General features: G+C 34.7%; 1 protein-coding gene across 4 annotated transcripts in view; it reads left to right on the forward strand.

Moving 5' to 3' along the window:
• Positions 1 to 27,576, forward strand: part of PDS5B (PDS5 cohesin associated factor B) — a gene marked incomplete at both ends in the record, with an annotated part of 139,325 nt that overhangs the window by 53,935 nt on the left and 57,814 nt on the right. For all 4 annotated transcript variants that reach the window (XM_080689848.1, XM_080689849.1, XM_080689846.1 and 1 more), the window contains 6 exons: positions 1,312 to 1,451; positions 3,727 to 3,842; positions 11,031 to 11,136; positions 12,152 to 12,312; positions 18,795 to 18,918; positions 21,501 to 21,659. In XM_080689848.1, the coding sequence (XP_080545974.1) occupies positions 1,312 to 1,451; positions 3,727 to 3,842; positions 11,031 to 11,136; positions 12,152 to 12,312; positions 18,795 to 18,918; positions 21,501 to 21,659 (806 nt within the window). The remainder of the gene's footprint in view (positions 1 to 1,311; positions 1,452 to 3,726; positions 3,843 to 11,030; positions 11,137 to 12,151; positions 12,313 to 18,794; positions 18,919 to 21,500; positions 21,660 to 27,576) is intronic.

The following is a 27,576-nucleotide window of genomic DNA, read 5'->3' on the forward strand; positions in this document are numbered from 1 at the left end:
AGACTTAAAATGGAATTTCAAAATTGTGTGTGAACTTGAAAACTGAACTTATTTATATTTGAAGACAAGTTGAACTACTTTTTATAGTGTATGGTATTATATCATAGTTTCTGTTATTAGAGTTACTCTACCCTGGTTCTTTATAACAGTTAAGTAGCCAGGGGAAAAAAGATACTCGTATCAACATTTTACTAGCATAAGTATTTTGAAACACAAGACACATTATGAGAATAATATGAAGTCTTCCACAAAGACTACCCTTTATCACACAGTAATAACATATCCAGCAGTAACACTGGAAACAGTTTACCTAGTGTATGTCAGTGTCAGAAAGCATAAATTATCTCTGGATTGGTTTAACAATAAACAGCTACAGGAAAATAGTTTTTAAAATGTAGAACTTACTATATTTTACCTAGTAAGTAAGTAAATATGAATTGTAAGAGAACAATGTATGTACCATAATAATAATAAAATTGGTATTATTCAGGCTGGAACCTGATATTTTTAAGTATTCTGTTAGGGCTTTTAAAAATTATTTTATTGGTGCATTATAGTCTTACACGATAACGTAAATTATGTTGGCAGTGACATGCATGCACACAGCACTTGGTGCCCCTCCATCTCTGCTGCCTCCTCATCTTTTCCCTTCCCCATACAGAGTACTGAAGTGGATACTGATATTTTCACATATGTAAGAGCCAATAGTATTAATTCCTTCAGTGAATCTCATTCTTCCCCCTCCCCTTCCCTTAGACTACTTCCCTGGCTCCACTGAGGTTTCATCTGGAGTCCCTCTGGTATCCCCATTACTTTCTAGCTTCTGTATATAAGAGAACACATATGACCCTTCACTTTCTGTGGCTGGCTAATGTCACTTAACATAATGTTCTCCAGATCCTTCCATTTTCTTGCAAATGACATAATTTGGTTTTTCTTTATTGCTGAGTAAGATTCCATGGTGTGGCTATTTCATAATTTTGTAAACCATTCATCTGTTGATGTACAACCAGGTTGGTTCCATAATTTTGCTATGGTGAATTGTGCTGCTGTGAACATGGGTATGCATATATTACTGTAGTTCTCTGGTTTCAGCCAGAGATTATTTAGAAATAGTGTGTTCAGGCTTTTCTTGCATAGATGTCTCTGTACAATGATCCTGTTTTGTATTATTAGAAGGCAGATATTTAATTGTGGAAACTGACTTGATGGATTTTTTTAACTAAACTGAACATGTGGATAAGGATTTATCTTTGATTATTTTGAAAATTTTTTAACTTGTATTTTAATTGAATTTTAATTTATTTTAAGGAAATTTGCCAGATCCTGGTAAGGCTCAGGATTTTATGAAGAAATTTACTCAAGTGTTGGAAGATGATGAGAAAATAAGGAAACAGTTAGAAGTACTTGTTAGTCCAACATGTTCCTGCAAGCAAGCTGAAGGTTGTGTGGTAAGGAGAGAAATTAAAAGATAATGTTTGAAAGCACCTCAAAGAGTTTTTGTTCTTCCCTTTTATAAAAGTAATTCACATTCATTATATTAAATTTTGGAAGTATCACAAAAATAACAATACAGATACATTATAATACATCTGCAGAGATAATTGCTATTAATATTTAGTTTTATCTATCTTAATTTTCATTAATTAGAAATTTATAAGCTGGGTGTGGTGGCGCACACTCGTAATCCTGGCATTTGGGAGGCTGAGACAGGAGGATTGCGGTTCAAGGACAGCCTTAGCTACTACTTAGACCCTTTGCAACTCAATGAGACCCTGTTTTAAAACAATGGATAAAAAATAGGGCTGGGGGGTATACCTCGGAGGTAGAGTGCCCCTGGGTTCCATCCCTAATACCACAAACAAAAAAATTTATAGTATTACATTTAATAGCTACATAGCATTCTGTTGAATTATATATCATAATTTACTAAGTAGTACAAATTTTCCCCCCTTTTCTTTTTTTATGGTCTTGGGGATGGAACCCCAGGGCCATTTTAACTCTGAGCTACACTCCCAGTCCTATTTTTTGGTCTATTTATTTATTTATTTACTTATTTACTTATTTACTTATTTATTTACTTATTTAATTAATTTATTTATTTTGGTGGTACTGGGGTTCCTGGAAGCCCTTCCACCTTCTGTCTACACTCTCAGACCTATTTTATATTTTTATTTGGAAACAGGGTCTCTTAAACCAGCGCGGCTGGCTTCAAACCTGCGCGATCCTCCTGTCTCCACCCCCAAAGTGCGGGGATTACAAGCATGCACCACCACACCTGGCACTTGATTGATTGATTGATTGATTGATTGATTGATTGGTGGTACTGGGCTTCCTGGAAACCCTTCTACCTCCGGGCTACACTCCCAGACCTTTTTTATATTTTTTTAAATTTGGAAACAGGGTCTTTTAAGCCAGTGAGGCTGGCTTCGAACCTGCGCAATCCTTCTGTCTGTGCCTTCCAGGTGCGGGGATTACAAGCATGCGCCACCACACGCGGGTCTCTTATTTTTTATTTATCTATTTTTTGAAACAGGGTCTCACCAAGTTGCAAAGGGCCTTGCTAAGTAGCTGAGGCTGTCTGCGAAGCGAGACCCTCTGGTCTCTACCTCCCGAATGCTGGGATTACAAGCGTGTGCCACCACTCCCACCCTTTTCCCACTTTTTGATTAATGTACATCTTCATAACTAAATATTTTCACACAGTCTTAATTTCTTAGACATATGGGTTCATTTTTAAAGGCTTTTATTGTGTATTGCCAAAATTTTCTTCCAAACTGAGTTAGTTTTAACTAATTGCCACTAATAAGATCGACAATTTTCTCCTTCATAATACTGGCCAGTATCATTACTAGAAAGAAATAAAACCCAAATGTAGACAAAGAAAAGCAGTTTATTTTAATAGGATTTCTAGTGATTGTTAGTCATCTTTTTTTCTTGTGTTTGTTAGCTGTTCATACTTGTTTTGTGAGTTGTATATTTATAGTCTTTGCCTGTTTTTATAAAATAGTATTTTGATTTAATTTGTCATAAGGCATTGTCTGTTAATTAAATTGCAAGTAATTTTTTCAGTTGTAGTTTGCCCTTTATTATATTTATTATGTTCTTTATATATCCTAATTTCTAATTTTATGTAGCAAAGACTATCATGTGTGCCTCATAATTTTTGCCGTTGGTGTCCTAATTATGAAATCTCATTCTATTGCAAATCAGTGAAAGTATTTACTAATGATAGTGTTTCTAAATGTAGTACCCATATGTCTTCTGAAATCCTTTTTAGAGAAATATAATTCTTAGCTTCATCCCAAGTTGATTAAATGAAAATCTTCAGAGTGAGGTCCAGGAATATGTAGTTTTAACAATTTCTTTTGATAATTTTGCTTGCTGAAGTTTATGTGTCTAGTGACCTTTGGTTTTGTTTTGTATATTTATCTGTTTGAACTACTTTTGGTATAAGATATGATATAGGAACCTAACCTAACTTTGTTTTTCTAGTTATTTTCAGGAAATTACATTGAATAATCTGCCTTTCTTTTTTACTGAAATGTTACCTTTCTCATATACTTAATTCTTAATCTAGTTTTTAGCTTACTAATTCAGTTCCTATTAATTTGTTTATTCCAGCACTAGTAATGCATGGTTTTAATGTTTTGTAGGTCCTTAACATTTTAATGTAATGACTTAATATAACATAATTTTTTAATATTTTAAAAATCTGCATTACAGCGTGAAATAACTAAGAAATTGGGCAATCCTAAACAACCTACAAATCCTTTCCTGGAAATGATCAAGTTTCTCTTGGAGCGGATAGCACCTGTTCACATAGATACTGAATCCATCAGGTATTGGTGTTGAAAATATCAAATGTAAATCATGCTTCATTCATACATTCTGGAAGTCAGTCACTATTATGAACTGCTGTATACAAGGTACCAAAGTAGGTACTCATCTATGTATATTTATATATATTTTCTCACATATACTTTTATGTATGTGTTTGTATTTATATATACACGTATATGCATACATTTTTGTACATCTTTGTGTATTTAGTTTTTATTTTAAAGTTTTAGTTCAAATCATGTGAGAACTTGTCAATTCAAGCATAGATTTTATGTGTATAGTGTACCCAGTGCCAGGCACAGTGGCAGACACCTATAATCCCAGAATTTAAGAGGCTGAGACAGGAGGATTGCAGGTCGAGGCCAGTGTAGGATAGTTTAGTGAGATCCTATTTTAGAATAAAAAATAAAATGGGGCTGGGTGTGTAGTTCAAAGATAATAGCACTCCTGGGTTCAATTCCCAGTTACCTCCTACCTCCGTGTACCAGAAATTCCTCTTTTGTTAGCTTGCATAGATAGTTTAGGTAATATAAACACATTTTTATTAGGCAAGGAAAACTATATGAATCTTTTGTGAAGGGACATATGATGTGTTTTCAGATATTTGAGAACTAAAAATTGTTTTTAAACCATCGTATTTTAGTTTTGATGCCATCTAACTACGACATCTGGGTTTTTTTTTTAATATCTGCATTTCTGTTTTTGAATGTTAGAACTTTTCCAAAAAAAACTTTCCCCTAAAATAAAAAAGTTCTCCCCCCCCCTCATTAGTGCTCTTTGGGAGTATATATTAAAATCAAAATCTCAAGTGAATAATACTAATTACATTTCATCTTGTAGTCAGTGAAGCCCAGGTGGGTATTTTTTGTTGTAGAGGGCATAGGATATAACTTTTGGAGGTCCCCTTTACCAAATAGGGAAGCCCTACTGTGGTTCCCTATTACTTTGAATTCCTCTTGCATTGGTTTGTCAGTTTTCATTCGAAGAGGTGGTTCTTGAGATTTAAAAATCCAAACAAAACTAGTAAGAAAATAAGACTGGGAGTGAAATGTTATTTTTGGTAAATAATTTCAGTGCCTTCTCTAGTTGAGGCATTGCTAGTTAGGTATTTGCAAAACACCCTGCTGTTCATCTATTTTCTGTCTATAATAGTGGAATAAAGATTCTTAATTAGCTTATATTACAATTCCATAGATTAATATTATTGTAATCCCAGTACTTGGGAGGCTGAGACAGGAGGATTGCAGGTTAACAGCCAATCTCAGCTGCTTATTGAGGCCCTTTGCAACTTAGTGAGACCCTGTTTCAAAAATAAAGAATAAAAAATAGGGCTGGGAGTATAAGTTGGAGGTAGAATGCCCCCGGGTTCAATTCTCACTGTGGGGAAAAATAAAGATATTCCTAAGAAGGAAGAATGGGTCAAATTCTGTTTTTACAGAGATAAGAGAAAGTATTATAGGTGTTGAGATTAATATAAGCCAAATTAACTGGATAGAAAAGAACAGGGATATTTAAAAAATGATGGTCATCTGTTTAAATTATAGTTTTAATTTACCATCTTTTAAAATTATTATATGGAAAGCTGGGCCGTGGTGTTGCAGGCTTGTAATCAGTATTCATGAGGCTAAAACTGGGTGATTGTGGTTCGAGGACAGCCTCAGCTACTTAGTGAGGCCTTCCACAACTTAGTGAGACCTTGTTTCAAAATAAAGAATAAAAAAATAGGGCAGAGGGTGTTGCTCAGAGGTTGAATGCCCCTGGGTTCCATCCCCAAACCCACAAATAAGACAAAATAAAAATTATATATTATATGGAGAGGTATCAAAGTGTTATGAGATGATCTTTGAAAAGTAGATTTGGATCAAATTTTGGAAAGCCATTTAGATTGAGCTTTAGAGATTTTACTTTGTTCTTTAGTTAGTCTCTTTATTTATTTATTTATTCATTCATTGAGAACTGCAGTTAAGATGTTGGATAGGAGAATGGGGAGTAAAAGACTACTAAAGTGCTAGTGTGTTTGTCCACAGATGGTAGTAGATTGATAGGAAAGAACATAGCTGGATGTGCTAAGACAGGAGGATTACAGGTTTGAGACCAGCCTTAGCAACTCAAACTCTAAGCAACCTAGTGAGATCCTGTTTCAAAGTAAAAACAATGAGAATGGGGCTAGGAGTATAGCTCAGAGACTGAATACCCCTAAGTTTAATCTACAGTATTAAAGAGAAAAAAAAAAGAGTAGAAAAAGGAAACAACATATTTTAGGGAGGTTTAAAATACCAACCTAAGATATTGGCATCTTACTATATATAGGATTTAAAGGCAAGGAAACAGAAATATTAGGGGTCAAATCCAAATACTGAAGAGAATACTTTGAAGACAATGATGAGAGCTGTTTTTGAAGGAGATGAAAAAGGATGTGCTGCTTATTTGGACATGGTATAAATATTTAGAAACCAAAGAATATTGAGTTTAATATAAAACTGAAAATGAATTGATGTGCTAAAATTTGTATAGAAAAAGCAGAACTATGGATTTTTTTTTTGCAGTAAGGAAGTTATAGGAATGTTAAGACCAGATTATTGCAAAATTTTACGACTTAAGACGATGAAAGTTTTCTGAGGTAAAGAATACTATGAACAAGCTGAGCATAATGGTGCATATCTGCAATCCTAGTACTTGGGAAGACTGAGTCAGGGTCACAGGTTCAAGGTCAGCCTCATCAATTTAGTAAGACTTTCAGCAACCTAGCAAGGTCCTGTTTCAAATAAAAAAATTAAAAGGGTTGAGGGTATAGCTCAGAGGTAGAATGTTCCTGAGTTCCATCCCCAGTACCACAAAAGACCAAAAAAAAAAAAAAAAAAACCCAACCAAGAATACATGAACAGACTAAAGACTAAGATAGGTCTTTGGTTTTTAGAACAAACATAACAATGATGGGGATTAGTGTTTATACTGGGAGGATTTTAAAATATTTTCAAATTTAACTCATTTATTAAACTTATGGAGGTACAAACAATTGTTATTTATATTTTACGAATAAGAGCTGTGAGTTAACAGAGGTTTTAAGTTAAACTCAGGAAGTGAACAGAGCCTACCACACTGTATAATTGCCTCCAGAAAGATGGTGCTTTCAGTTCCTTCTAGGAGCCCCAGTGTTCATTTCCCCCTCTTCTGACAATGCTGACTAACCTTTTTAGTTTCTGTGTTTTATTGAATGATAGTACCCTTAGTTTTTATTTTATTTATTTTTTTGCGGTACAGGGGATGGAACCCAGGAGCAGTCTACCTCTGAGCAACACCCCCAGCCCTATTTTTTTTTTTTTCTTTCTATTTTCAAACAAGGTCTTATTCAATTGGGAAGGGCCTTGTTAGTAGCTGAGACTGTCCGCGAACTGCGCTATCTTCCAGTCTCAGCCTCCTGAGTGCTGAGATTATAAGTGTGTACCACCATGCCCAGCCCTTAGTTTTTAAATTACAAATAAAGTTGAATATTTATTAATAAGGTTAGAAAATGTTGCCCAAATATTTCTTGGCTAATTATATCTTTTTGAGGAATGCTTGTTATTTTTCTTTGAGGATCTCAAAGGAATTGTCTTTTTCCTTTAGATTAGAAGAATGATTTCTTTTTTATTTTAAATTTTTTATTGAACATAAATGGTATACATTTAAACTATACTTTCTCCCCCCATCCCTGTTTTCCCTTCCCCCCTCCCACCAATGATTGTCCAGGGTAACCATGCCTTATTCATAATTTTATACATATTCGGATATAGACCCTCATTAATCAAGTTCAGTCTTCCTCCTCCCCTATCTTTCCATTCAAGCTTTGCTGGTATTTCCCCTCCATTACCTGGTACCACTGGTATCCTCTATGTTCCCTAGTTTGGGCATATTAGAGGAAACATATGTACCTTCTCCTTCTGTGCTTGGCTGATCTCACTTAACATAATGCTCTCCAGGACTTTCCATCTTCTTGCAAATGATATGATTTTGTTCTTCTTTATGACTGAGTAGAATTCCATTGTGTGTATTTCCCAGAGTTTTGTAATCCATTTATCTGTTGATGGAGACCTGGGTTGGTTCCATATTTTGGCTATTACGAATTGTGCTGCTATGAACATAGGTATGCATATGTTGCTATAGTTCTCTGGATTCAACCCTTTTGGAAAAATACCCAGGAGTGGTAGAGCTGGATCATATGGTCGATCTATTCCTAGCTTTCTTAGGAATCTCCACACAGATCTCCATAGTGGCTGAAGTATTTTGCAGTCTCACCAACAGTGTAAAAGAGTTCTTCTTTCCCCACATCCTTGCCAGCATTTGTTATTTGATTTCTTTATGCTTGATGATTTCTAAGATAAGGATATCAACCTTGTTCATTTGCCTTTTAAAACTGTGCTTAGCATAAAAAGAGAAGGGACATATGTTTTCTCTAATATGCCCAAACTAGGGAGTATTAGGGATACCAGACTCCAGATAATGGAGGGGAATCCTCAGCCATGCAAGAAAGGAAGGGTAGGAGACGAAGAAGGCTGAGGTTAATTAATAGAGGGAACTACATTTGAATATGTGTATACATGTGGATAATGTAGCATGGTCAACCTGGACACTCATTGTTATAAGGAGGGAAAGGGGAAGTGGGGAGGGGCACCAAGCACTGTGTGAGTGTATGCCATTTTCAATATGATCCACATAAAAAAAATAAAGAATAAATAAAACTGTGCTTAATATTAATAATGTTACATAATTTTGTTCATGGTTTCTTTTGGCCTTTGTTATCATATCTACTGTTTTTTACATGTAAATCTATAATTATTCTGGAAATTATTTTAGTGTAAGGCAAAGATACAGAGATCCAACCTTTTTTAAAGGTACAGGGAAAACTAGTTTATCAACTTCATTTATTGGTGGTACTGGGGGTGGAACCCAGAGGCTTTCTACCTCCGGGCTATACTCCCAGACTATATATATATTTTATTTGGAAACAGGGTGTCACTAAGTTGCTGAAAGCCTCACTAAGTAGCTGAGACTGGCTTTGAACCCGTGCGATACTCCTGTCTCAGCCTCCCAAGAGTGGGGATTACAAGCGTGTGCCACCACGCCCGGCATATAAACTTCATTTTTTGAAAAAATATATTCCCATTTGACTTGAGACGTTTTGTTTTTATAGCATAAATTCTTATGGTTTGTATTGTAAATGTGTTTTATTTCACTTCCTTAGGTTTTTATGATACATTTTATTGTTAGAGAGGAACTTCTTTCATACTTTCTTACTAAAAGTTAATTTGTTTTCAAACATTGTTCTTTTCAGATAAGCCATAGCATGTATCTTTTGAATCTTGTCTCATACCAAGTGATAGATTATTTGCATTGCAACTTTGATTTTTTTTTCATATTTTGACTTGTAATTGTATGTAAATTTCCCCTCTTCTCTTTCATGGCTTTTGCTGAAAAGCACAGTTGACTTTTTTTTTTTTTTTTTTTTTTTTGGTGGTACTGGGGTTCCTGGAAGGCCTTCTACCTCCGGGCTACACTCCCAGACCTATTTTATATATATTTTTTGAAACAGGGTCTCTTACGCCAGCGCGGCTGGCTTCGAACCTGCGCGATCCTCCTGTCTCCGCCTCCCAAGCGCGGGGGTTACAAGTGTGCGCCATCACGCCCGGCCACAGTTGACTTTTGAGTGTTTAGTTGGTGTTGCCTTACTGAATTCTTAGTATAGTTTTCAGGAGGTTTTTGGTATTTTGTATTGATGCTTTTCTCTACAGATTTTTCTAAAACTATGATCAACATTTTTTTTGGTCAGTTGATGAATTATACTTAAGAAATTCTGTTCTGGTTATCCAGGCTAATGAGCTTTACTTCTTTAATATTTTCTTCTTTGTAGTTCTTACTGTTCTTTGATGATCTTTATAAAGTGTTTGTTCCCTTTATGGTGTCATACTCTTAGCCATGAAAGAAAATAAAAGTTTTAGTTTTAGATATGTGATCTTTTTTATTCCTGTGGTATATCTAGGTAAAAAATTGGTGGGGGGGTACTGAAAATATGGAAAGAGGATTCAGGTTGAAGATTTTTATTTGGGATAGTTGAAGATAATAAGATTAGGGAAAATGGTAAAAGATGAAACAACTTTAGATATATCTTTAAAGGGAAGATAATTTTAAGATGTTCCTATAAGGAACACAGGTATCCGTGACTCCTAGCTTGACATTAAATTTGAGGATATAGTATTTTTGTGGAAACATTTGTCTACTAAATATTTTAAAGGAACATTGAATAATTAAAATTTATTTTGTTTTGATACTTTATGTCTATTTAATCTGGTGTTTTGTTGCTTTTTATAAAAAGAAAAAAGTACCCATCACTGTAAATGATTATTTTAGATATTTTCAGTGCGTTAAAAATAATTATCTTAATGTAATAAATGTGTTTTTAGAAGAAATCTTGAAAACATTGTTTTCTTTTTTATTCATTGCTGCTCTTTTTCTGATGTTCTTGTGAGAATTTATTGTATTTGTTACTTAGGTATTTTTACACCTTTTAGTAGCAGGCCTGTATTTTCTGACTCTTAAAACTGCCTGCTGCACAGTAATATTTGGTAAATAGTTTGAAAGTGCTTAATGTTGGTTGCCCTTTTCCTTTGTTTTACTGTATACTAAATAAATACTGATTGGGCCAGTAATTTTAGATAATTAAGAATAATTACTCATGTGTTTGGGGTTCAGTCTTTCATAAAAAAGATAATAAAGACAGCATTATTAAAGAGCAAATCAAATAACATTTGACTTCATTTGAATGGATAAGGGAAAATAACTTTTTCTCTTTTTCCATGATACTAGGGATTGAACCCAGGGGCTCTTTACCACTAAGCTGTATTCCCAGCCCTTTTTATTTTGAGAAAGATCTCAGTAAGTTGCTGAGGCTGTCCTTGGACTTGTGGTCCTACTGCCTTTGGCCTCTCGAGTAGCTGGGATTTTAGTCATGTACCATGTTGCCTGGCAAAATAAGTATTTTGAAGAGAATCAGGTCCCAGTAGTTTTCTGCAGTTATCGTACAGTCTTGTTTGAGGAATAGCTATACTGTATCATGTTTGTATGTGTGTGGTTATACAATATTTGAGAGTTTTCTTAAATATTGCTATGAATGACAGTTATAAAAATTAGTTTTATTTTTTGTCATACTTTAGTGCTCTTATTAAACAAGTGAACAAATCAATAGATGGAACAGCAGATGATGAAGATGAAGGTGTTCCAACTGATCAAGCTATCAGGGCAGGTCTAGAACTTCTAAAGGTAAATATCCTGTCCTTCGTTCATGCGTATACTGACAGTTCAATCTTTATTAAACTGATATGAATGAGATTTTTGTTTTGTTTGCTTTTTATGGGAAATATTTGATAAAAATATATTCTGTTATACAAAGTGTAAAGTGTCATAATAAAAAGAATGCCAGTGTAAAGTAAGTAAGTGTTAACTCATTATATTGAGGATTAAAAATACTATATAAGTTTCTTGAGTGGTTTTATCCTCCAGATATTATTGTCTTAAATTTTGGATTTATCATTCTCCTGCTATTCTCTATAGTTTTATCTATATCATCTATGTGTATATCCTTAAAATAACATAATGTTTGATTATTGATAAGTCTTAATAATATAGCATTATATATATATATTTTTTTTCTGATGCTTGCTTTTTTAACATTTTACATTTGAGTCTCATTATTCTCCTTAAAATGAGCCTGGCATGGTGGTACATGCCTATAATCCCAGTACTTGGGAGGCGGAGACAGCAGGATTTTAGATTCACAGCCAGCTCCAGCAGTTTATCTATGATTCTCAGCAACCCTGTGAGACCCTGCTTCAAAATAAAATGGGGTTAGGGCTCAAGCTCAGAAATGAATGTTCCTGGATGAATCCCCTGTACCAGCTGGGCCTTGTGGTGCAACCACAAGTACTATAATTCTAGCTGAAGTACTATAATCCCAGTACTTCAGAGCCTGAGACAGGAGAATTGGAGGTTTGGAGATAGTAACCAAAATCCAAATTATTTTCATGGGAATTATACTGATATGTATTTTAAGTTCGGAAAAATGACTTCTATATATTATTCAGTCTTCCTACAGGGGACCATTTCTGTTGAATGTATGAATGAGTGTGTTTTACATTTTATTTATAGTGCTCTTGATTTGTTAGTAAAATTATTTTTGTATTGACTTGGATTTGTAGCATTTAATATGTACTATTTTGTATTTATATATATAAAGGTGAAAAGACATTACAAATAATTTTTATGACTCACTTTGTAGGTACTCTCATTTACACATCCTATCTCATTTCATTCTGCTGAAACATTTGAATCACTTCTGGCTTGTCTGAAAATGGATGATGAAAAAGTAGCAGAAGCTGCACTACAAATTTTCAAAAACACAGGAAGCAAAATTGAAGAAGATTTCCCACATATCAGATCGTGAGTTGAGCTTCTTCTCAAATATTGTGGACACACTTTCTTGAGTTATATTAATAATGTGAATCGAGTTTGAAGGAAAGACTGTCTTACCTTTTTTTTTTTTTTTTGGTGGTACTGGGGTTCCTGGAAGCCCTTCTACCTCCGGGCTACACTCCCAGACCTATTTTATTTTTATTTTTGAAACAGGGTCTCTTATGCCAGCGCGGCTGGCTTCGAACCTGCACGATCCTCCTGTCTCCGCCTCCCAAGCGCGGGGATTACAAGCGTGCGCCACCACGCTCGGCTTACTTTAATTAGTATTACATAATGGAGATTCTTCTTTCCAGAGAGAAAGCATTGGTTAGTGTTTTAGAAGATTCATTAAAATAATGATAAACATGATATATCTTTCTGAAGCATTTGTTTTGCTTAAAGATGTTGTTGGAAACAGTTTTATAGTACAAGAGTCCCTGGTATACTGTGGCATAGAATAAAAAATTCATGTGAATTTAAGGAAGGTGGAGAGATTTCAAAGGAAGGACAGTTATTCACAGTACTCTTTACTTTCTTCTATGGTGAAGGGTACTGAGTTAAAAAATAAAAACATAAGGAAGGAAGGAAGCATGTAATATTCAATAGCAGTAAAATCGTTTCTGTTTTCCGAGATTTCCAGCAACTAGAAATTGCCCAGCTGTATTATCGTTCTCTAACAGTGGTTGATCATTGTTCAAGATTCTTTAATAGCCCAGAAGAATAAGTCTTAATGCCTTATTAGTCTCTTCTTCGCTATCTACTCCTGTTCTTTTTGGAAGGATGGTCTGATAGGTATTCTGATATTGCATAGTCATGAGTGGTTGGTATCGCCACATCTATTATTTCTGGGTCAGCAATGCCTGTTGTGTTTAGAGCATTATGTTTCTTCATACAGAAGAGTTCCCTGTGCCTCTTTTCCTCAGAGACTGTGGGCAAAACTAATTCTTAGAATAATAATTTTTTGTTCCTTTTTGTTTATGTGAGCCTGATTAATTACCAATAAATAGGGCAGAGGTATTATTTAAATGGTAATTGAAATATACCAGAATTTTGTAATAGTCTTGAGAAAAGTTAGAAACCCTATCTTTATGGAACTGATGTGTCTTTAAGTTAGCTCAGAGCATATATTTTTCTATAGAATGGTACTGCAGCTCTCCAAGACAGACCAGAGATCAGGGTTTGGCTGCACACACACTGTATATAAGTATATACCGTTTACTGTGTACCCACCTAATGTGCTATCTCTTGAACCTTACAACATTTCAGTGAAGAGTGTTCATTGTCCTGATCTTCCAAAAGAGAAATCTAATGTATAGAGAAGGAAATGGTTGTACCTTACATAACCAGCAAGTGGCAGAGCCCTATTTGAATTTAAACCTGTTTGGCTCCAGTGCCTATAGAACCATAATTACTGTAGTCCTATCCCTTTCTTTTCTTTTTCTTCTTCTTCCTCCTCCTTCTCCTCCTCTTCCTCCTCCTCCTCCTCCTCCTCTTCCTCTTCTTCTTCTTCTTTTTTTATAGTACTGGGGGTGGAACCCAGGGGCTTTTCTATCCTTTGAACTATACTCCCAGACATGTTTTATACTTCATTTGGAAACAGGGTCTCACTAAGTTGCTGAGAGCCTCACTAAGTAGCTGAGGCTGGCTTTGAACCTGTGCAATCCTCCTGTCTCAGCCTCTCAAGCACTGGGATTACAAGTGTGCGCCACCATGCCTGGCCCCCATCCCTCTCTTAATTAGAGCTTTGAACGAGTCTTGTTTTGTCTCACTTGTTAAAAGTTTGTTATTTTCATTGTAGATTGACTTTCCTGTTACTTTTATATTTTAAAGAAACATTGATATATTTGTAGAATAACTACTAGAGCAAGGTTAAAAGACGGACATTTTATAATATGCAAAGGCCCTTTAAACATGCACTGCTCTAATGTATAATAGAAGTACTTAAATTATTTGATTTCATACTGAGTTCATTTCAGATGTCTGTCATGAGGAGAATTACCTCAGCTGATATTGAATACTTGGTTTATACATGCTCTTCTTCGTCAAGTATTTCATAGTATATATCTTCTAAGATATGAAATATGTATGCATATTTTGTTTTCAATTATTAAATTGGATGTGTTTATTTTGAGGAAATATGATAGGGTTTGTGAATGTTTGCTAAACTCTCTCCAGATGAGTTCACCTAAGTAATTTAAAAGAATCAAAGGAAAAATTATCTAAGTAGAAGGTACCAGTAACTAGATAGAACTGGCACTAGACTGAACTGAATGTTAAAACATTGATGATTGATTCATATCTCTGAATCAGGTATACAAGGCAATGTGTAGTGTTCTGTAATTTGCTAATTTAAAAGGAAGAGATTAAGATACAGACAAGCTTTGAAAGAAATGAAAATCTAACTTCAGTTATAATAGTATGATAGTACACTGTAATGGTCATATCATTTTTGTTTAGGTCAGCTTATTTCTCTTATTAGAAAGAATAGAAATAAAAGGTCAGATAAGAGAATTGTGAAGGAAATATTTTATTACTGACCTTACCAGAACAAAAAATTGTATGCTAACCCCCTAAATAAAATGTTGGTGAATTATGGTGTTCACTTCTGACTCAGCTTTCTCTTAAAAGTCTGGCTTACCCCAAAGTAGGCAAATGTGGAAAGCTAGAGTCCTTGTATAGCATATGATACACCTGTACTCCAAGTGGAACATGTACTGCACACATTCCTGTCTACTCTTTTTAATAACTACATATACTTGCCTTTATTCCATTTTTAAATACAGTAAGATTCCTGTTTTGTGGCTATATCATAATTTTTCTTAACTAGTTTCTAATTTATAGACATTTGGGTTGCTTCTAGTATTGCAAATGATCCTTCAGTCAGTTGCCTTTTGTATATATCTTTTGTCTTTTTGACAATTATTATTAGGAATAATTCCCAGAAGAGTGACCATAAATATAATTTTGCTAGGTGTTATTATATTTCTATCCACAGTGGTTATACATTATACATTCTTTTTAGCACTGTGCCTGATTTCCAACACACTACATTATTGTGAAATAAAGCCAGCCCTTTTTTAATTTTGAAACAAGGTCTTACTAAGTTCCCTAATTCTGTGATTTTCCTCTTTCATCCCCCCAAGTACTGGGATTATAGGCATGTGCCACCTTACCTGGCCCACTCTTTTACTCTTAACCTTTCTGGTACTTAGTAGTTGAATGGGGTTCTTATAAATGTCAAATTGGGTCTTTTTGTTGTTGCTTATGATTCTTTATTTTGGAGGTAGGGGTGTGTGTGTGTGTGTGTGTGTGTGTGTGTGTGTGCGCGCGCGCGCGCGCGTGCAAGCGGGCTTTCTTGCATGCACTTTTTTAATTGGAAACAGGGTCTTACTAAGTTGCCCAAAGCTGCTCAAATACTGAAATTACAGGCATCCACCACCACGTCCAGCTTTGGTTTTAACTTGGTTGTTTTTAGTAGTTTGACAAACTGTCCTTCAGGTTAACCGCATAGATCATTTATACTTAATGTAATGATATATATGGATGGGTTTAAGTCTACAATGTGTGTATGTGTTATTGAGGATTGGACCCCAGGGACATTCTGCAACTGAGCTATACTTGCCAGCCCTTTTTTATTTTGAGATAGGGTTTTGATAATTTGCAGAGGCTTACCTGGAATTTGCAGTTCTCCTGCCTCTGCCTCCCAAGTTTTAGAATTACAGGTGTGTGCAACAAACACCCTGTGAAATCATCTTGAGGTTTGCTCTTTTTTGCCCTCTATTTTTGTTTTTCTTTGGGTTATTATGATTTTATTATCTCCATTAATGACTTATTTACTTTGAAATAGTCATACTATTCAATATATGTTATAAAAATTTTACAGTATATACTTCCGTACCTTCCCCTTCAAAACTTTTATGCTTATGCTGTCAAATACAGTGAAACCTCTGTTTCTTATGCACTTTTTATCTGTGGATTAAATCAGCTGTTGATCAAAAGTATTTGCAACAAAAGATAGCTCCTGTCCCAAACAGGCACAGTCACTTTTTCTTGTCATTATTTCCTAAATAATACAGTGTAACAACTGTTTGCCATTACATTTTTATTATAAGTCATCCAGAGATGATTTAAACTATCAAGAGATAGCTTATATCATAGTACTTACAATACTATGCCATTGTATATGAATGTTCATAGATTTGGTGTCCTTGGGGAATCCTATAGTCAGCCCCCTGCAGAGACTGAGGAATGACTGTGTTTTGTTTCTCTATGTTATAAACTGTGCAGTATATTTTTGTTCTAAATATTTGTTTAGTGTATCTCAGATTAATAATGACAAGTTTGTTTTACACATAATAATTCCATTTCTGTCAGTCTTCATTTTTTAAATGTCTATCTTTAGTTTTGTCTTATAGGTCACAGATGATCTGTTCTTATTTTTTCATTTCTTTTTTTCTTACTCATCAAATTTTGATCATTTTTGTTGCTTCATCCTCAAGGTTACTGATCTCCTGCAATATAGAATCTGGTTTTAATCTCATCTATATATTTTTGTTTCATATATTTTTCTATTTATCTCACTTGGGTCTTTATGTTTTCCAATTCTGTTCCCATGTTTATGTTTTTCTCTACTTCCTTAAGTATGTGGAACATACCAGATGCTTTTAACTTTGCTGATTCTGTCACTTGTGCTATTTCTGTTGGTTAATTTTTTGGGGGAATTTTTTCTCCCAAATATGAATATTAATTTTCTTTTGCTATGGCAAAACATGAATTAGCAACAGCACTGAATGTATTGAGGGAATTTTTTTATTACTTTTCTAAAAATTATAAACACATTGGTTATACAAACTGAAATTCAAAAGTTTTTCTACAAATCTTTTTTGTGTTTGGGGTTTATCTTACTACATTCTTAACCTTCTTTTCCTGGTCTCATGTAGTCTCCCCAACCCTCCACTTCTCATACATGGCATGGATCCTCCAGCCAGAGACATGGATGTACCCTCTGTGGGTCACCAGAGCTCATACTGTATCTCTGTGTAGCTTCCTGCTCTTTGGTAGCTTGCCCTTGAAATCAGAGCTACTTTTCTCTACTGGAACTCATACCTCTGCCTCCCTCAACTGATATTGTTTGGGTTACTTCTTTTTCCTACATTTTTGAAAACACCTCCATGGAGTAAGCTGGGGCAGATGTAAGGTTCTTCTAGCTTGTTGAGTCATCTTTTAGGGATCATAGTACTACTGCCTGTTGTCCAACATCTGAAACTTTTCATGTTTGTTTTCTGATTAAGGCAGGAAAATAAATCTAGTCTTAGTTCCATCATCATAACCTGAAGCAGAGGTCCTTTTGTAGTTTTAACTTGCTTGATTGTTTTGTAATGAATGAAGGTGGATACCCCACCCTCACACACATTTCAAGGTAATTTTTACATTGTTTTTTGAAGAGCTTTATGTCTAGCCTATTTCCCTTTGGTTTTTTCCTGTTCTGTACTTAACATGGGCTTGTGTGTTAGAAATAGTAACTCTAATTAATATGAGATGTTAAATCTCCCCTTTAGTTTTTCATTTGCTGTTCTATTGTACTTAGTATTGGTATCTTGTGAGGCTGTACTGTACTGTGATGTGTTTATTGTACTGCTAAATTCTTAGTACCAGAGCACTGGATTGGTATTGCGCAGTGAGGAAGATTGCTTTTGCTATGAGATGTTGATCTCAGAACTCTTGCTTTATTTATTATTTTAAGGTTTTGAATGATTGTGTGATAGGAGACATGAAAGTTCTTCTGGGTAGTTACATGACTTCCTTCATTTTCTCCTTCAGAATACTGCACAAGTATTACTTTTTGGGAGAGGGCCCCTGTTTAAAATTGCAACACTCTTATACTCCTTGTTCTTACATTCCTCTCCTTCCTTTCTTAATTTCTCCTTTTCTTTATACCAGTTATCACAATTTGATATGACACATATTTTATAATGTCTTTTTTTATATTGGTGCTGCTCTTAAAATGCTGGTAGCATGAAGGCAAGGATTTGGAGCCAATAGTGCTTGACACAAACTTTTAGTCATATTTCCCCTAATGTATGTAGGTTTTTCTGGTACAGTGCAAAAGATGAATTGAAAGAGGGACACAGTAATCTTTGTACAATGTGGCAGAAGCTTTGCTGGAATTATAGCAGAGAGAATAAAAGAGAAACACCCAATGAAAATGCCAATGAAAAACCCAATGAAAATTTCCTAAAAAAGGAAAGGGTCACCAGCCTAATATGTCTTGTGATTATTGAAAAAAAATTAAAAAACAAAATACTTGTGTTTAGATTTTATTTTTAGTATAGACATCTATAAAGCAGGCCATTGAAAATGGACAATTTTTTTTTGTTCTCACAAAGCTTAGAAAAACAAACATTGAAGTATTCACATAAATTGTACTTGCTTTTCTGGCTTATTGTTTGTTGCCTTTTTTTTTTTTTTAGAGCCTTGCTTCCTGTTTTACATCACAAATCTAAAAAAGGACCCCCACGTCAAGCCAAATATGCCATTCATTGTATCCATGCAATATTTTCTAGTAAAGAGACCCAGTTTGCACAGATATTTGAGGTAATGAGAAAAAATTTTATTTTATATATTATTGAAAATAAATATTGATTTTTCAGAATGTTCACATTTGGTGATGTATCATTTTGTATATTTTCAGAATTTGAATCAGTAAAATCAACATTGCTAAGTGGTTAAGATATGAAAATATCTCATTATTCGGATGTTTAATGCTAATTCACATTCAGAAATCAATACTATATAATACTTTTTGACATTGCTTCATATATTTGTGTTTGGAGACTATTTTTTATTGAAAGGTAATTACGTATAAAATCATAGTTATCAATAGTAGGTAAACAGACTATTATTCTGTCAATTTATAGGTTAAAATCTTTGAATTTTGTTTTGCAATACTGAAATATAGGGTTTCGTAAATCAACATTAATCATTAATATAAACATGCTTATACTTATATTACTGACCTGACTGTATGCCCAGACATAAACTGTCTTTTCTCTATGTATTTCATTTTCACTGTAGATAACTTTTAGCCAAGTATTGCACGTTTATTGCATTGCATCCTATTATAACTAAGGACTATCTCTAGCTTTGTTACTGCAAAGAAAAATCTGTAAAGTCTAAATTTACAATTTTAGCTCTAGAGCTTTGAATGAAGTGCAAGGTTTTTGCTGACTTTCAAGAAAAGATTTTCTATTGGTTTCTGGCCTTTATGAGGTTCCCATTATTCCAGGGTCTGGCCATTTATTTTGCTTTTCCAGAAAATATTATTAACTTATTATAGAAGTTATCAAAGTTTTTTAAATAAGAGATAATTGAAAAATAATTTGTTATCAGATTTTATAAGATATACAACAAGTTGGTACAGTGAAAGTAGTGATGGCAATCATGATGATGTACATTAACAAACATATCAAAGTCAATCACTAAGCCAAACATGATAAAGAGAAGGAGGGGAAGGCAATAGGGTGGGAATTGGGTAAGGGCTAATTAGGTGACGTGTGCATGCCTCTACCATCTTGTACTCCATTAAGATGTACTACTACAGTGCACCAATAAAAAATATATTTTTGTCTAAATGAAGCCTCATTTTGCCCTAATATGCTAGGAAAGAAAGAACAGTTTTGTATTCTTGTCAAGCCGCGGATTATTGGTTTTCAAAGTCAGAATAGAGCACCAAATTTTCATTAAAATTAATGTAGATTTACTTGCTTTAAAATTAAAGGATGCAGCGCTGGGCTTGGTGGCGCACACTTGTAATCCCCACTTTTGGGAGGCGGAGACAGGAGGATCCCACAGGTTCAGAGCCAGCCGTGCTGGCTTAAGAGACCCTGTTTCCAAATAAAAATATAAAAAATAGGTCTGGGAGTGTAGCCTGGAGGTAGAAGGGCTTCCAGGAACCCCAGTACCACCAAATAAATAAATAAATAAATAAATAAATAAATAAATACTAAAGGATGCAAAAAATATGCAATGAAAAGCCCCCTCCTCTTCCCTAATCACTTAGTTACCTTTCCCAGAGGCAACCATTGGTGTCAGTTACTCTGTTTTGTTCATGTACAACAAAGGACACACAAGTACATATACTCACACACAGTACAACAAAATTTTGTCCTTTTTGACTTTTTTGTTTTTAAATTTAACAGTACATTTTGAAGCCGGGTATGGTGGTACATACATGTAATCCTGGTACTTGGGAGGCTGAGACAGGAGGATCACAGGTTCAAATTCAGCCTCAGCAACTTTGCAGGGTTCCCAGTAACCTAGTGAGACCCTGTTTCTAAATACGAAATAAAATCAGGCTGGGGATGTAGCTTAGAGGTATAATACCTCTGGGTTCGATACTCAGTATAAGAAAACCAAACAAAACACAACTACAACAAAAATCCCTTTTGGATCTCATTCCATATATGAAGCGCTTCTTCATTCTTTTGTTGTGTCAAAATGGATCTTAATGATTGAATTTCATATCAGAATAAGAATAAGCAGAATAACCAGAATCATTCCATTTGCTGTGATATTTGTTTCTTGGTAGTGAAAAGACCAATTGGGTATTTTAATGGCCTACTAATGAGTTGCTTAGGTATGGACATAGATTCTTTTTAACTAGGGTTTTAAGTCTCACTGGACCCATGGCATTAAACCAGCCAGTGAGCAAAGGTAGCACCTGTGTAGACACTTTGCATTTGCCTGTCTTGGTACAGGTGTGGTGCAGCTCTCCTCAGTCCCATTCTCTTGACCAGAACTCACTCACATGTCCTATCTAACTTCAGAGGAAGCTGTAGGTGGAATTATCTTATGCCAATGAAGTAGAAGCAAAATGGATATTGGTGAGCCCTAGAAACCCTTAAGATATTCATATAATGGCCATAAAATACATGCTATGTAGTAAGAGTTTTCCATGCTGAAATGTTCTTTTTCTTCTTGTAACATGTGACTTGGGCAAAACTGAAAATGTTTAAACTTAATGTCTTCTAGACATAGATAATCTATAGAAGTCTAAATGTAAGCTGAATTTATGACTTAAACCATGTAAATATGTTGAGATGTTTGTAGTTTTTGAAATTTGAAGATGAAACAATTTATTTGCATATAGTTAAATATATTTTCATCCCTCATTTTAGCCTCTGCATAAGAGCCTAGATCCAAGCAACCTGGAACATCTCATAACACCATTGGTCACCATTGGTCATATTGCTCTCCTTGCACCTGACCAGTTTGCTGCTCCTTTGAAGTCTTTGGTAGCTACTTTCATTGTGAAAGATCTTCTCATGAATGATCGGGTAATTTATATATTTTAGATTTGTGTTCTTTATAATGTTATCTTTTAAAAATGAATAGAGTGAAAGTATGTTAATACCATTTCTAGCTGGGTATGGTGGTATACACCTGTAATCCCAGTTACTTAGGAGGCTGAGTCAAGAGGATCTCAGGTTCGAGACCAGCCTCAAAAACTTAGAGACTCTGAGCAACCTAAGGAGCCCTGTTTTAAACCCGAAAAATTAAAAAAGGCTAGGGGTATAACTCAGGTAGAATGCCTCTGGGTTCAATCCCCAGAACCCCCTCTACTCATACACAAAATAACACCTCCATTTGGCTCTTTATTTTCAGGTATTGCACCTTTTAAAATATGCTATATCTTCATTATAAGTAACAAAAATATCTTCTTAGTTGACCATAGACATATTACCTCAAATATATTCCTTGATAAATATAAAATATCACCTGATTTTATTTTAGCTTTATAGAAGTCAATTTTTATAAAAGGACATCTTTTTATTTATTTATTTTTTTGGTGGTACTGAGGTTCCTGGAAACCCTTCTACCTCCGGGCTACACTCCCAGACCTATTTTTATACTTTTTTATTTGGAAACAGGGTCTCTTAAGCCAGCATGGCTGGCTTCGAACCTGAGCAATCCTCCTGTCTCCACCTCCCAAGCGTGGGGATTACAAGTGTGCGCCACCACACCCAGCTCTATTTTTTTTTTAACGTAAAGATTGACGACCAGTTCACAGTACAGTTTTCATGACTAAGATTATTCCTTTTCTTACATAAAGTAGAGAATGAAAGAGCCATCGGAGAAATCAGGGAAGGAAATAATATGCTTGTCTTGGATTTGTTTGTATGTGTGTCTGGGAGAATTGACCCCTGACCCCCTTGTAATCATAGGGTTTTTGTGTGTGCGTGTGCGTGTGCGTGTGTGTGTGTGTGTGTGTGTGTGTGTGTGTGTGTGTGTGTGTATGTTTGCCCACATACAGAGACTCGTACATTTACATCAATTTTGTGTTTCCTGTGCCCTCAACACTGTGCTAGGTTATCTGGAGAATTAAAAGAAATAAGAGATAAAGTTTCTCCTCTAAAAATTAAAACAAAACAAAACATGTGGCTATATTGCTATAACCGTATTCATCATTCTTATTGTACCCCATACTTTTAAGCTAAGAGGTTATAGAAAAGTAGTTTGTGGATATAATGACAAGGTAGTTATATATATTAGATCCCCAATAATTTGTGGCTATGTAACTTCAGTGTTTAAGAACCCTGTGATCTGGAGACCAAGGCCCTGTGTTAATTTCCATTGTCTACCGTTTCATTTGACTATATCCTTTAACTATGTTTACAGATTTTTTTCCCCTCTAAGGGGGAATAATAGTAGTTGCATCATTTTCATTGCTGTTTATTTTTATTATTTGTATATACCACAGTGTAGTTCATACATATTATTTAGTTCATATTTGCTAGTCATGTGTCCCTAATTTTCTATATTTTTACTATTCCCTTCCTGCTACACTCCCCTGTACTGGAAATTGACGCTAGAGTTGTGTACATGCTAGGCAAGTTCTCTACCACTGAGTTAGATCCTTAGGCCTTTTATTTTTGAGAGGGGGGTCTTGCTAAATTGCCTAGGCTGGCCTTGAACTTGGGATCCTCCTGTCTCAGTCTTCCACGTAATATAACTACAGGAGTAGCCACTGCATTTAGCCTATTTTATTTTAATGAAAAAATATTAATGAGATAAAACATACTTGAAAAGGTACACACTTTATAATGATGAAGCTCATTAGGTTATCACAATGGTAATGTTTTCACCTAGGCAGTTATCTAGATAAATAGAATATTATCAGCAAGCCCCCCCAAACTCCTTTGTCTCCTTTTCCCATCATTGCCCCCGTCCCTACTACTTGAGGATGAATATATATATAATTTTTTTTTTGAATTACTGGTGATGGAACTCAGGGGCATTCTACCTCCCTGCTACACCCCTAGCCCTATTTTTAAAAATTCTTTATTTTGAAACAGGGTCTCACTGAGTTGATAAGGCTGTCCGTGCACTGCGGTCCTCCTGTCTCAGCCTCCCAAATGTTGGCATTATAAGCGTGTGCCCCCACACGCGGCTGAAAATAAATCATTATTAATATTTCTGCATTTTTACCTGTTTTTGAAATTTTAGAAATAGAATTATATGGTGTAAATTCTTTGTCTTCTTTTACATGATATTGTTTGTGAGATCAGTTCATAGTAGTTGGTTCATTTTCATTGTTGTATAATGTACTATATACATTATACAACATTATACAATTTATACAATTGTATAATTGCACCAGTACTGCAAATATATATATATATATATATATATCTCCTCAAGTAGTGGGGATGGGGGCAATGATTGGAAAAGGAGACAAAGGAGTTTGGGGGGGGGCTTACTGGTAATATTCTATTTATCTAGATAACTGCCTAGGTGAAAACAGTGTGATAACTTAATGAGCTACCATTATAAAGTGTGTACCTTTTCAAGTATGTTTTATCTCATTAAACATTATACATTATACAATTGTTTGTATATATCACAGTGTATTTCTTGTATTGCCAAACATTTAGATTGTTTTCAATTTAAATGCTCTTGTTACTAATATTTTCTTACATATATTTTGTGTACTTAATGTGTACATTTCTGTTGGGAGTGTAATTGCTATGGCATAGAGTATAAGTTCAGTTTTAATGGATTTTGCCAAATTGTTTTTCAAAATGATTGCACCAACTACTATTTCTACTTGTACTGAATGAGAGTTTTAGCTGTACCATTTCTTTGTCTATTAAATGTGACAGTTTTTTTTACACTATATCCATTTTGTGAGCAAGGAGTGGCATGCTCTTGAATAGTTTTTATATATGTATTAATATTTGGGTTATCTTTTATGAATGTCTGCTCAGTATTATCTTACGTTTTTCTATTAAAGAATGAATTCCTGTCTTACTGACTTGTAAGATTTATTTGGGGTGGGGGAGGTACTGGGGGTTGAATCCAGGTTCATTCTCCCTCCATGCTTACCCCCCATCCCTTTTTAGTTTTTAATTTTGAAACAGGGTCTCACTAAGTTTCTGAAGCCCTAGCTAAGTTGCTGAAGCTGGTCTTGAATCTGTGATCCTCCTGTCTTAGCCTTCAAAGTACTAGGATTGCAGCCCTGCCACCATGCCCAGCTAAGATTTCTTTATATATATATATCCTGTTGATATGTTTTGCAAATTACTTTACTCACTTTGTAAGTTGTCCTTTCATTTACTCTCTTAATATACTATCTTCTGAATAGAAGTTCTTAAAATTATCAAAGCCCAATTTATCAATTTTTATTGTTAGCACTTAAGTCTTTTGGCCTTCCCCAAGGTTGTGAACATAATCCTAAATTACATTCTAGACTTGCACTGACAGAGCAGTCATTAGCCACATGTATTTATTTAAGTTAAATATAGTTATAAATTAGTTCTTCATCCACACTTTTATTGTGCAGTAGCCACATATAACTAGGGGTTAGAGCATAGATGACACTGCTATAGTTTTATTCACCTTTAGGTCTATAATCTACTTGGAATTGATTTTTGTATATGGTATGAGTTTGATCTTAGATTCATCTTTATTTCCATTCGATACATTGTCACTTGCTGAAAAGTCTTAGATTGGGGTGAAATTCACATAACATAAAACTAACCATTTTAAAGTATACAATTCAATGGCATCAGTACATCTACAATGTTGTGCAATCACATTGCTCTAGATCCAAAATATTTTCATTAAACAGTCACTCCCACCTGGGTGTGGTGGCGCACACTTGTAATCCCAGCATTTGGGAGGCTGAGACAGGAGGATTGTGGTTCACGGACAGCTTCGGCTACTTAATGAGGCCCTTTGCAACTCAGTGAGACCTTGTTTTAAAATAAAGGATAATAATAATAATAATAATAATAATAATAATAATAATAATAATAATATAAAAGGCCAAGGGGTGTAGCTCAGAGGTAGAATGCCTCTGGGTCTCACTCCCAGTACCACAAAACAAAAACAAAAAAACTAGTCACTCTCTTTTCCCTTCACCATCTAATTTGGCCCCTGGCTCCTTTCTGCCTCAGTGGATTTACATATTCTGAGTATTTCCTGTAATTGGACTCCTATTCTGGCGTTTTTTTTTATCATGTAATGTTTCTGAAACTCCTCCATATTGTAGCATGTATCAATACTTTTCTTTTTTATGGCTGACTCATTTTCACTGTATGTATGTACTACAGTTTATTGATGAATGTCTGGGTTATTTCTGCTATTTGGGTATTATAAATATCTGTGTATGAGTATTAATTTGAGTCCTTGTCTTTTAGATCTTTGCATTTATACCTAGGAGTAGATTTGCTGGATCATATGGTAATCCTGTGTTTATATTCATAAGAAACTGCCAAACTATTTTCTATAGACAATGTACCTTTTTACCTTCTCATCAGCAATGTAAAAGAACTTACCAGTTTTTGTACGTTCTTGCCAATTTTTTCTTTTCTTTTCTTTACTATAGCCATTCTAGTGGGTATGAAGTGTTGTTCATTGTAGTTTGGATTTATGTTTCTTTAGTGACTGTTGAGTATTTTCTCATGTGCTTATTAGCCATTTCTATGTCTTTTTTGTAGCATTGACCCTTAAGGTACCCAACGTGTGTGTGTGTGTGTGTGTGTGTGTGTGTGTGTGTGTGTGTGTGTGTGTGTAGGGATGAAACCCAGCAGCATTCTACTTCCAAGCTATAAATGTAGCTCTTTTTATTTTTATAATTTGAAATTAGATCTTGTAAGTTTTTGAGGCTGTCATTGAACCTTTGACCCTCCTGTCTCAGCCTCCCAAGTACTGGGATTACAGGTATGCACTACCATGCCCAGCTCAAGTTGTCCAGCTTTTTAATTGGGTTGTTGATCTTTTTCTTGTTTAGGTGTAGGATCTCTATTTATTCTGCAAACTAGATCTTTACCAAATATATGAGTTGTAAATATTTTCTTTGATAGGTTATCCTTTCACTTTCCTTTCTGTTTTATTTTTTATTTTGGTACTGGGTATTAACCCTAAAGGTATTTTACCTCTGAGCTACACACCCCCAGTCCTGTTTTATTTTTTAAATGGGGATTGAACCCAGAGACATTCTACTCCCAGCCCTATTTATTTTATTTTATTTTATTTTATTTTATTTTATTTTATTTTATTTTATTTTATTTTATTTTATTTTATTTTTTTGAAACGGTTTCACTAAATTGGTGAGACTGGCCTCAAACCTGCAAGTCTCTTATCTCAACTTCCCAAGTACTGGCATTCAGATGTGTACCACCATGCTGTTTCATACACTAAAGCTTTATTTTTTATTAGAAATTTATTGATGTAACATAATTATTAATAATGATATTCAAAGCGATACATTCACACCACATCTCTTGATGCGGTTCCCTTTTAATCCCATCCCACTACTCCTGTTAGTGATACCTTCATATGTGGACATAATATCATTTAGTCTGTTTCATTCCAGAAGCATCCTTTTTCTCCCCTCACTTATTTCCGAGCAGTCTTGTTACTATCATCAAATTTCTTTTTGCTTTTTTTTTTCTCTCTAGTTTCCATATATGAGAATACATAGGACCCTTGACTTTTTGAAACTAGGTGATTTCACTTAGCATGTTTTCTTGTACCATCTATTTTCCTGCAAATTATATAATTTCATTCTTTTCTATGGCTGAACAAAACTCTTATTTTGTCTCTGTACCACATTTTCTTTACCTATTCATCTATTGATGAGTACCTAGGTCAGTTACATAGCTTGGTTATTGTGTGTTGTGCTGCTATAAACATGAGTATTCTGCTGACAAGTCTTTTGGCTAGATACTGAGGAGTGGTATAACTGGT

This window comes from Muscardinus avellanarius (genome assembly GCF_963383645.1).
Source record: "Muscardinus avellanarius genome assembly, chromosome: 2".
In the NCBI taxonomy this organism is placed as follows: domain Eukaryota; kingdom Metazoa; phylum Chordata; class Mammalia; order Rodentia; family Gliridae; genus Muscardinus; species Muscardinus avellanarius.